Genomic DNA, 12,184 nt, shown 5'->3' with positions numbered 1-12,184 from the left:
GAGACCTGGCACTCTGACAGACAGGCTAGATACTGATGTCTCTGATACTGATGTCTCTGAATGGAGAGAGACCTGACACTGACAGACAGGCTAGATACTGATGTCTCTGAATGGACAGAGACCTGGCACTCTGACAGACAGGCTAGATACTGATGTCTCTGATACTGATGTCTCTGAATGGACAGAGACCTGGCACTCTGACAGACAGGCTAGATACTGATGTCTCTGATACTGATGTCTCTGAATGGAGAGAGACCTGGCACTCTGACAGACAGGCTAGATACTGATGTCTCTGAATGGAGAGAGACCTGACACTCTGACAGACAGGCTAGATACTGATGTCTCTGAATGGACAGAGACCTGGCACTCTGACAGACAGGCTAGATACTGATGTCTCTGAATGGAGAGAGACCTGGCACTCTGACAGACAGGATAGATACTGATGTCTCTGATACTGATGTCTCTGAATGGAGAGAGAAACTTGGCACTGCATAAAAATTTTACTTGACAACCTTTACTTGTATTGTCTTTTTTTATTATTGAAGGACATCAGTCAATATGAGGGAGAAACCCTGTGTACCAGAGAAACCCTGTGTACCAGAGAAACCCTGTGTACCATTCTGCACCAGGATCAGGGAACTCCTGTTGTATACGGGGCATCACACAGGAAGAACACTTCTTCTATGGTATTACGTAAAGGGTTGTTTATTCTACATTGACCTGTTACTACATTTGAAAGTTATCAAAACACTTAGTTTAGAATATCTACATACATTTAGGAATTTCATTATTCTCATATTACTCTGTAGACTACTGACTTATTAAACACTTCCTCCGGCATACAGCTGGAGTGCGCTAAACCTGGTGCTAGAGGGGGTACAGCTGGAGCTCCTGCATCTCACCGTACATCTGCCTGTAGTTACTGAGCTCAACCTGCAGGAGGTTTGTTTGTGGTTACCGAGGAAACCGCTGCGGACAAGGTTCTGACAGAGGGGCGTGTCTTGGTGGTGGCGAGGACACACCCACATCAAACCACACCCCCAAGCCAACTCACGTTTGGCTTCTGTCACGGCCGCCAGCAAAATCTAATCCATTTTAGAATAAGGCTGTAACATAACAAAAATGTGGATAAAAGTCAAGGTGTCTGAATTCTTTCCGAATGCACTAGACATTGTATCATCGTCCATGAAATGGTTTTTGAGAGAGAGTAGAGTAAATAGCAGAGTAAAACATGGTCAACATGCATGAGTTTGAGAATATATATTCTTAAAGGAGCAAGTCCAAAAAAAACGAGGCCAAATCAGCGGGTGCAGTTCCCCGTCAACATTACACCAACAAGTGTCTGTGTGTGTGTGTCTGTGTGTGTGTGTCTGTGTGTGTGTGACTCACCCTGACGAGGGCGTCGTCGATGATGTGGTCTCGTCGTACTTTGAGCCTGAGGTACGGGTTGAGCTGCTGCCCTTGTACCAGGCTGTAGAGAGCCGTGATCCTCCTCTCGCTGTACATGCTGATGCGGTTGTCGTAGTACAGACCCAGGCTCTTAGTGCAGGCGTTGAGGATGAAGGGACAGCTCTGGAAGGAGAACTTACTCTCCGAGTCCACCTTGAAGAAGGTAAAGTCCTTGTCCATCTCTAGAACATCGTTCAGCGGCTCGTTGACAAACTCCTCGAAGGGGATGAGGGGTCGTCTGCAGTCCAGGGTCCTGACGCCCAGCTCCTTTTTTAAAATGATTTGAAAACCAGAAAGTATTTAAATCGTTGTGGATAACGCAGAAACTTGAACAACATATGTCCATTGTGGTCGTCTCACCTTCTCCAAAGGGTCGACCCGGGGCCCCTTCTTGTTACTCCTCTCCTCCCCCAGGAGCTCCTGCAGGGTGAGCTCGCTGGACTCTGACGCAGGCTCCTCCTCCTCATTGTGACCCGTATCCAGGTCTCCTCCCAGGACGTTGGCGTAGAACACCAGCTTCAAATACAATCAAACTTTATTTAACATGCTTTTTTGGTTTTTATGCAAAACGCTTTACAGTAAAAAATAAATAAATTCAAGACAGATACCCAATCGAGTGGCTCCTAATTGATTCGGTGAGATACCCAATCGAGTGGCTCCTAATTGATTCGGTGAGATACCCAATCGAGTGGCTCCTACTTTTCGCGTCAATGATTTTGAAAAAAACTGGAAAGCAAATGATCCTCCATCACTACGAGTGCGGCAGCGTAGCCTAGTGGTTAGAGCGTTGGACTAGTAACCAAAAGGTTGCTGGATCGAATCCCTGAGCTGACAAGGTACAAATATGTCGTTCTGCCCCTGAACAAGGCAGTTAACCCACTGTTCCTAGGCCGTCATTGTAAATAAGAACGTGTTCTTAACTAAATAAAGGTGAAATAAAAATAAATTAAAAACTACAACTGTAGATGAATCAAGTGTATATTACTATTGAAAAGGTGTGGGCTACGGATGAAAATAGAACGGTCAATGAGCCATATGGCATAGAGTTGTACAAACACTGGGAAGATCCAGAGGATGAAGGATGAGGAGGGTGTAGTTGTGAGACTGAGTCTGAGCAGGTGTGATGTCATTGATGTGCATGGTAGCAGTGGGAACATGTGGGTCTGAGCAGGTGTGATGTCATTGATGTGCATGGTAGCAGTGGGAACATGTGGGTCTGAGCAGGTGTGATGTCATTGATGTGCATGGTAGCAGTGGGAACATGTGGGTCTGAGCAGGTGTGATGTCATTGATGTGCATGGTAGCAGTGGGAACATGTGGGGTCTGAGCAGGTGTGATGTCATTGATGTGCATGGTAGCAGTGGGAACATGTGGGTCTGAGCAGGTGTGATGTCATTGATGTGCATGGTAGCAGTGGGAACATGTGGGTCTGAGCAGGTGTGATGTCATTGATGTGCATGGTAGCAGTGGGAACATGTGAGTCTGAGCAGGTGTGATGTCATTGATGTGCATGGTAGCAGTGGGAACATGTGGGTTTGAGCAGGTGTGATGTCATTGATGTGCATGGTAGAAGTGGGAACATGTGGGTCTGAGCAGGTGTGATGTCATTGATGTGCATGGTAGCAGTGGGAACATGTGGGTCTGAGCAGGTGTGATGTCATTGATGTGCATGGTAGCAGTGGGAACATGTGGGTCTGAGCAGGTGTGATGTCATTGATGTGCATGGTAGAAGTGGGAACATGTGGGTCTGAGCAGGTGTGATGTCATTGATGAGCATGGTAGCAGTGGGAACATGTGGGTCTGAGCAGGTGTGATGTCATTGATGTGCATGGTAGCAGTGGGAACATGTGGGTCTGAGCAGGTGTGATGTCATTGATGTGCATGGTAGCAGTGGGAACATGTGGGTCTGAGCAGGTGTGATGTCATTGATGTGCATGGTAGCAGTGGGAACATGTGGGTCTGAGCAGGTGTGATGTCATTGATGTGCATGGTAGAAGTGGGAACATGTGGGTCTGAGCAGGTGTGATGTCATTGATGTGCATGGTAGCAGTGGGAACATGTGGGTCTGAGCAGGTGTGATGTCATTGATGTGCATGGTAGCAGTGGGAACATGTGGGTCTGAGCAGGTGTGATGTCATTGATGTGCATGGTAGCAGTGGGAACATGTGGGTCTGAGCAGGTGTGATGTCATTGATGTGCATGGTAGAAGTGGGAACATGTGGGTCTGAGCAGGTGTGATGTCATTGATGAGCATGGTAGCAGTGGGAACATGTGGGTCTGAGCAGGTGTGATGTCATTGATGTGCATGGTAGCAGTGGGAACATGTGGGTCTGAGCAGGTGTGATGTCATTGATGTGCATGGTAGCAGTGGGAACATGTGGGGTCTGAGCAGGTGTGATGTCATTGATGTGCATGGTAGCAGTGGGAACATGTGGGTCTGAGCAGGTGTGATGTCATTGATGTGCATGGTAGCAGTGGGAACATGTGGGTCTGAGCAGGTGTGATGTCATTGATGTGCATGGTAGAAGTGGGAACATCTGGGTCTGAGCAGGTGTGATGTCATTGATGTGCATGGTAGCAGTGGGAACATGTGGGTCTGAGCAGGTGTGATGTCATTGATGTGCATGGTAGCAGTGGGAACATGTGGGTCTGAGCAGGTGTGATGTCATTGATGTGCATGGTAGCAGTGGGAACATGTGGGTCTGAGCAGGTGTGATGTCATTGATGTGCATGGTAGAAGTGGGAACATGTGGGTCTGAGCAGGTGTGATGTCATTGATGAGCATGGTAGCAGTGGGAACATGTGGGTCTGAGCAGGTGTGATGTCATTGATGTGCATGGTAGCAGTGGGAACATGTGGGTCTGAGCAGGTGTGATGTCATTGATGTGCATGGTAGCAGTGGGAACATGTGGGTCTGAGCAGGTGTGATGTCATTGATGTGGTCGTCTGTTTATTGACCTTGGTATGGTTGATATTGTTTGAGAATACAAATTAAATCAAATTTAAAAAAAGTCTACAATAAAATATAAATATAAAAAATATATATAAAATAATACAGAAATATTTAATTAAAAGGACAGTAAAATCATTGTTTAAAGGCTGAAAAGGTGCGTTTTCAAAAACCTTGACCGTGTCTGTACCTCTTACCTGACCGGGCAAGTCGTTCCATAGCTGTGGGGCGAGAGCGTTCTGCTCCCAGCCTTGGTTCTACCACCAGGTAATGCTAATGGACCTGGGTTCTACCACCAGGTAATGCTAATGGACCTTGGTTTCTACCACTAGGTAATGCTAATGGACCTTGGTTCTACCACTAGGTAATGCTAATGGACCTTGGTTCTACTCCTTGGTTCTACTCCTAGATATTGCTAATGGACCTTGGTTCTTCTCCTAGGTAATGTTAATAGTTTGTATGGTAGATCAGATCAGATTGACCAAGGCAGTTTTGAATCAGAACAGTACCTTTAGACACTTGGCTGCAGCCACCACACACTCGTCGTCGTTGACCAGACTGTCGCTGTCGTACTCGTTGCTGATTACCTGAATAAAAATGAGAATAATACATTTTTTAAAAATGTGTATAACAGCTAAGCTTTTCACTGTACTGTTTATACCTGCTGTATCCTGTGCGTGTGACAAATCACTCCTGGTTTAGATTGAGTTAGCACTATTCATTACAGAGGAATCAAACTCTAGCTAGGTAGAAAATGACAAAATGCATAAAGAATATTGAGCATGTAACTGAGCATTCTGTATAAATCAGTCTTGTCGACTGCGAGCATGAATGAAATAATTAAAAAGACTAAAATCAGATAAAGACTGTAAGTTTACCGTGTAGGTGATGAGTTGCTGGAAGGTCTCCATCATACGCCTGATGTGCTCTACACTGTACCGAGACCACAGGCGCGTCAGCTTGGCCAGGGCAGGCAGAGGGAGTTTACTCATACACTTACAGAACAGAGGCATGGCCATCTCCAGGTACTCTGGGCTGTGGAGGCTGCTGTTCTCCATCACGATGACGAAGATGTTCAGGTAGTCTGGGTTGGTGTCGTACACGTCCAGATAGGTTAGATCCAGCTCTACGTTGGGAGTTAGGTAGACCAGGGCGTTGAGGAAGGCTGATTCCATCTTCTCGTTGGAGAGGAGTCTGTCGTACACTCTCCTCACAGCTTCTATGTCCACGGAGACCTCCACAGGACCCAGTCTGTTCTCCGTCGATCCCGTCGCTCCTTCCATGGACGCCGAGGCCTCTGATTCTTGCTCCATGGCGGTGGTTCTCTCCTTGTCGTCCTCGTCCTTGTCCTCGTCTTTGGCCTGGTGGGTCTTGCGCTGCTCCTTGGTGTCGGGGTGTTGCTCCTTGTCTTTCCTGAAGCTCCGCACCAGACCGTCAGCGCTGGAGAAGATCCTCCCGATGACTCGGATCAGAGGAGAGTAGTCCTTCTTCCCCTCACAGATACTCAGGATCTCATACACCTTCTCCTCGGTCAGGTAATGCACCTCTGGACACAGAGAAATCACAGAGAAAATGAATACATTATCAACCATTTGATTCACTCTAAAATGAATACATGAGCAACCATTTGATTCACTCTAAAATGAATACATGAGCAACCATTTGATTCACTCTAAAATGAATACATGAGCAACCATTTGATTCACTCTAAAATGAATACATGAGCAACCATTTGATTCTCTCTAAAATGAATAAATGAGCAACCATTTGATTCACTCTAAAATGAATACATGAGCAACCATTTGATTCACTCTAAAATGAATACATGAGCAACCATTTGATTCACTCTAAAATGAATACATGAGCAACCATTTGATTCTCTCTAAAATGAATAAATGAGCAACCATTTGATTCACTCTAAAATGAATACACGAGCAACCGTTTGATTCACTCTAAAATGAATACACAAGCAACCGTTTGATTCACTCTAAAATGAATACATGAGCAACCATTTGATTCACTCTAAAATGAATACATGAGCAACCATTTGATTCACTCTAAAATGAATACATGAGGAACCGTTTGATTCACTATAAAATGAATACATGAGCAATCATTTGATTCACTCTAAAATGAATACATGAGCAACCATTTGATTCACTCTAAAATGAATACATCAGCAACCATTTGATTCACTCTAAAATGAATACATCAGCAACCATTTGATTCACTCTAAAATGAATACATGAGCAACCGTTTGATTCACTCTAAAATGAATACATGAGCAACCATTTGATTCACTCTAAAATGAATACATGAGGAACCGTTTGATTCACTATAAAATGAATACATGAGCAATCATTTGATTCACTCTAAAATGAATACATGAGCAACCATTTGATTCACTCTAAAATGAATACATGAGCAACCATTTGATTCACTCTAAAATGAATACATGAGCAACCGTTTGATTCACTCTAAAATGAATACATGAGCAACCATTTGATTCACTCTAAAATGAATACATGAGCAACCATTTGATTCACTCTAAAATGAATACATGAGCAATCATTTGAATCACTCTAAAATGAATACATGAGCAACCATTTGATTCACTATAAAATGAATACATGAGCAATCATTTGATTCACTCTAAAATGAATACATGAGCAACCATTTGATTCACTCTAAAATGAATACATGAGCAATCATTTGATTCACTCTAAAATGAATACATGAGCAACCATTTGATTCACTCTAAAATGAATGAACATTGAATAGAGAGAAAAAGGTCACAGAGGGCAGTGTACTGTACAGGGTGCCATTTTGGGACTGTGAAAAGTATTGTGTTTACCTCTGAAGTCTTCCCTAGGAGGAAACATGTTGTCTTCGTGGTCTGGCATCTTCCCGTGACGGTCGCCCAATAAGGCAGGGTGGGTTTCTTTGGCACTGCTATTGTCAGAGAAGGCAGCAGAGTGACGACCACACAGTTTGGCGTTCATTTTATAGAGCTCCAGGGCTCTGATGGCCGCCGTGTTGTGATCCAACGGTTGAAAACCAAGACACGAAGCACACAACTCATTCGTGCAGGCCCCATTTCCACAGCCCTCTGTTAACTGGCAAAAGTAGCGCTCAATTAGATGCTTTGCAGCCGCTCTCTTCCTGTACGGGACATTCAAACAGGAAGTGACAAGGTTTTAGTACGATGACCATCGAAAAAGGAAGCTTGCTCATCACATGACTGACAAATCACACACAGAAGATAGGTCAACTTTACGATGTTGATTAAAAAGCACAAAAACGATCAAGAAAGTCAGAATGAAGTAGCGATGCAACAGTTACAATAAATGTACTAATCGTAAGTTAATCACAGCATTGCATTGCATTTGGAGGAAAATGTATTAGGCCTATGATTTGGCTCCAATGTTAAAATTGATCCATGTCAAAAAGGATGACATGTTAAAAATGAAGGGACTGAATCACCACAATGTCATATCATATCAGACTAATGATCTATCCTTATATCACAATGTCATATCATATCAGACTAATGATCTATCCTTACATCACAATGTCATATCATATCAGACTAATGATCTATCCTTACATCACAATGTCATATCAAACTAATGATCTATCCTTACATCACAATGTCATATCATATCAGACTAATGATCTATCGTTACATCACAATGTCATATCATATCAGACTAATGATCTATCCTTACATCACAATGTCATATCATATCAGACTAATGATCTATTCTTACATCACAATGTCATATCATATCAGACTAATGATCTATCCTTACATCACAATGTCATATCATATCAGACTAATGATCTGTCCTTATATCACAATGTCATATCATATCAGACTAATGATCTATCCTTACATCACAATGTCATATCATATCAGACTAATGATCTATTCTTACATCACAATGTCATATCATATCAGACTAATGATCTATCCTTACATCACAATGTCATATCATATCAGACTAATGATCTGTCCTTATATCACAATGTCATGTCATATCAGACTAATGATCTATCCTTATATCACAATGTCATATCAGACTAATGATCTATCGTTACATCACAATGTCATATCATATCAGACTAATGATCTATCCTTACATCAATGTCATATCAGACTAATGATCTATCCTTACATCACAATGTCATATCATATCAGACTAATGATCTATCCTTACATCAATGTCATATCAGACTAATGATCTATCCTTACATCACAATGTCATATCATATCAGACTAATGATCTATCGTTACATCACAATGTCATATCATATCAGACTAATGATCTATCCTTACATCAATGTCATATCAGACTAATGATCTATCCTTACATCACAATGTCATATCATATCAGACTAATGATCTATCTTTACATCAATGTCATATCAGACTAATGATCTATCCTTACATCACAATGTCATATCATATCAGACTAATGATCTATCCTTACATCACAATGTCATATCATATCAGACTAATGATCTATCGTTACATCACAATGTCATATCATATCAGACTAATGATCTATCCTTACATCACAATGTCATATCATATCAGACTAATGATCTATCCATATATCACAATATCATATCAGACTAATGATCTATCCTTACATCACAATGTCATATCAGACTAATGATCTATCCTTACATAACAATGTCATATCAGACTAATGATCTATCCTTACATCACAATGTCATATCAGACTAATGATCTACCCTTACATAACAATGTCATATCAGACTAATGATCTATCCTTACATAACAATGTCATATCAGACTAATGATCTACCCTTACATAACAATGTCATATCAGACTAATGATCTATCCTTACATCACAATATAATATCAGACTAATGATCTATCCTTACATCACAATGTCATATCAGACTAATGATCTATCCTTACATCACAATGTCATATCAGACTAATGATCTGTCCTTATATCACAATGTCATATCATATCAGACTAATGATCTATCCTTACATCACAATGTCATATCAGACTAATGATCTATCCTTACATAACAATGTCATATCAGACTAATGATCCATCCTTACATCAATGTCATATCATATCAGACTAATGATCTATCCTTACATAACAATGTCATATCATATGAGACTAATGATCTATCATTACATCAATGTCATATCAGACTAATGATCCATCCTTACATCACAATATCATATCAGAATGATAATATCTATCATTACATCACAATGTCATATCAGAATGATATTTCACAATACATGTTCAGTCCAAATAGGAATAGCAGAACAATTGTGTGCAAAAACAATTGTGTGCCAAATGAGGTGGCTCATGGGAATATGGGGGTATTAGTAGTAGTAACATGCCTGGAGCTGACACTTACATTCGGCTTGGTTTAGTGTCCTCTATGATGTAGGTAACTGTACTCTGAAACGGACAAGATTGGAGGAAGTTAGAGAACTAACCTTCGAGGATCATCTTTATATTAGGCTTCCCAAAAATAAACGTCCATAAGAAGGCCAACTCAGTTATAATTCCCGAAACAAACGAAAAAGACAGATATAAAAGAGCTATAACAGTTCAACTACCTCATATTCATTTGCTTCCTTTGACATAGTAAAGTCTTGCTGAGTCAGTCAGCATATGGTTCGTTCTGCCTCGAAGATAATATTTTACAGCACCCTGATGTCAACAAACTCATTACAATTGTTGCAACATTATTATATTTCGGTTGGGGTGTATTCATTACGGAAACCGTTTACCGTTTAAGAACCAAACGGAAACTAACGGAACGACACGGGGAGGGACCTACTGGGAATTTGTCCAATGGAAACTCTCGTTTGCGTTTCCCATTTGGAGTAAACAAAATGCTTTGCAACGGTACCGGCGTAATGATTACACCCCAGGCTACAGGTCATGTTGCAACGGTATCGGTGTAATGATTACACCTCTAGCTACAGGTTCATGTTGCAACATGGTTGCAATGTTGACAAACACAAGCTAGTCAGACGTTTATTCACGTCAAACGTGCCCTGAACTGTCACCACAGCAGCAGCGAGTTGAGAAGAAGCTAGATGATTCTAGTTCAATCGAAGTAAAACCCATATTATGTCAAACTGGAGATGTCAACAACTGGAGGGTGGATACTGAATAAAATTAAAAGTAAAATCACTGCAAACGTGTATGAATATTTTGGCGATATTTATACACGCTGTTCACGGAATCACCTCGGACACGATTGACAGTAAATTGCAGTCCAATAGTATCCCCGGTGTTAGCTAGCTAGCGTTAGATGATATTGTATACTACCGACCTGTGAGCGGTAGCCGAGTCATTCAGGGGCGGACTTTCTGTCTGTGGCCAAATCAGCTTCCCTTCGCCAGTCTTGCTCTCACGTGTCCTTGCTATAACACTATATTCGCCACTTACTATATACTACTCGAATGGATGTTCTGCGTGCCAAATAATACGATACAAGTTTGGTTTTTAGGCCTGCTAAACTCCCAGGTCACAAAACATACTCGACCATTTTGTGTCAACACTGAGATGTATCCCGGCATGCAGCGCATGGTCATCCCAAACAGAACATTTGGAATTAGAATACTAGAAGGGTCGTGACCCTTGTTATGACTGGATGTAAACCATTTTGGTCAGGGAGTTGATCAACCATAATTTGCCAGTGCTGTGATAAGATATTTGTGCTAAGAATTAATCTGACCTTGATGTTTGTTAGCTAGCCAGACAGTTTTAGAAGAATGATTCCATTCATGTTTTTAATTAACTGCCAAGATTCTGTTCAAAAGCAATGCAATCAATAGACGAGGTAAAGTGGGCAATGGACAGTAGACAACTTCATAGTTAGGTGGGACTTGCGAAGATTTATACTCCTTATTCTTCTGCACACTACTGCTCTTACACTCTGTAAACTAGAAATGCCATTCAAAACGTTAAAGTGTGCAGACTAGTCTGGAATAGTGGGCTTGCAATACAACTTTTTCCTCATATGATTTATACTTTTGTTTGTCTCTATTTTCTAAAGTTCCCCATTGTGACTTCCAACTTCCGTTCACCGTAAATACAGCAATGCAACTTTTGACACAAATCAGCTACTTTGACCACTTTGCCAAACACTTACACCAAAAAAATTAGAGAGTATGACATCTCTGTCTACTTCTGGCCGGGGTAGGCTGTCATTATAAATAAGATTTTATTATTAATTTCATTTTTTTATTGATATATCAAAATATATACATACACATACACATAAACATTCATACGTATATATACCACAGGAGGTTGGTGCACCTTAATTGGGGAGGTATATATATATACATGCATACAGTGGGGAGAACAAGTATTTGATACACTGCCGATTTTGCAGGTTTTCCTACTTACAAGCATGTAGAGGTCTGTAATTTTTATCATAGGTACACTTCAACTGTGAGAGACGGAATCTAAAAATCCAGAAAATCACATTGTATGATTTTTAAGTAATTAATTAGCATTTTATTGCATGACATAAGTATTTGATCACCTACCAACCAGTAAGAATTCCGGCTCTCACAGACCTGCTAGTTTTTCTTTAAGAAGCCCTCCTGCTCTCCACTCATTACCTGTATTAACTGCACCTGTTTGAACTCGTTACCTGTATAAAAGACACCTGTCCACACACTCAATCAAACAGACTCCAACCTCTCCACAATGGCCAAGACCAGAGAGCTGTGTAAGGACATCAGGGATAAAATTGTA

The 12,184-nt window shown here is 41.3% G+C and overlaps 1 protein-coding gene across 3 annotated transcripts in view; it reads right to left on the bottom strand.

Annotated features, from left to right (window-relative positions):
* Nucleotides 1-10,996, bottom strand: part of LOC129869451 (ubiquitin-protein ligase E3A-like) — a 56,823-nt gene extending 45,827 nt beyond the window's left edge. The window contains exons 1-7 of one of the 3 annotated variants that reach the window (XM_055943882.1): nucleotides 10,749-10,996; nucleotides 9,819-9,862; nucleotides 7,254-7,561; nucleotides 5,278-5,945; nucleotides 4,909-4,986; nucleotides 1,810-1,965; nucleotides 1,390-1,716 (exon numbers count right to left, since the gene is read on the bottom strand). In XM_055943882.1, the coding sequence (XP_055799857.1) occupies nucleotides 1,390-1,716; nucleotides 1,810-1,965; nucleotides 4,909-4,986; nucleotides 5,278-5,945; nucleotides 7,254-7,561; nucleotides 9,819-9,820 (1,539 nt within the window). In that variant the 5' untranslated portion in view covers nucleotides 9,821-9,862; nucleotides 10,749-10,996. Of the gene's footprint in view, nucleotides 1-1,389; nucleotides 1,717-1,809; nucleotides 1,966-4,908; nucleotides 4,987-5,277; nucleotides 5,946-7,253; nucleotides 7,562-9,818; nucleotides 9,863-9,900; nucleotides 10,004-10,023; nucleotides 10,175-10,748 lie in introns of those variants that run through there. The other 2 variants (XM_055943881.1, XM_055943883.1) reach the window with 2 other exon arrangements.
* Between the last annotated feature and the right edge of the window lie 1,188 nt (nucleotides 10,997-12,184).

Source organism: Salvelinus fontinalis, chromosome 14, assembly GCF_029448725.1.
Source record: "Salvelinus fontinalis isolate EN_2023a chromosome 14, ASM2944872v1, whole genome shotgun sequence".
Taxonomy (NCBI): Eukaryota; Metazoa; Chordata; class Actinopteri; order Salmoniformes; family Salmonidae; genus Salvelinus; species Salvelinus fontinalis.
Note: the sequence above shows the minus strand (reverse complement) of the source record. Positions and strands in the feature narration are given on the sequence as shown.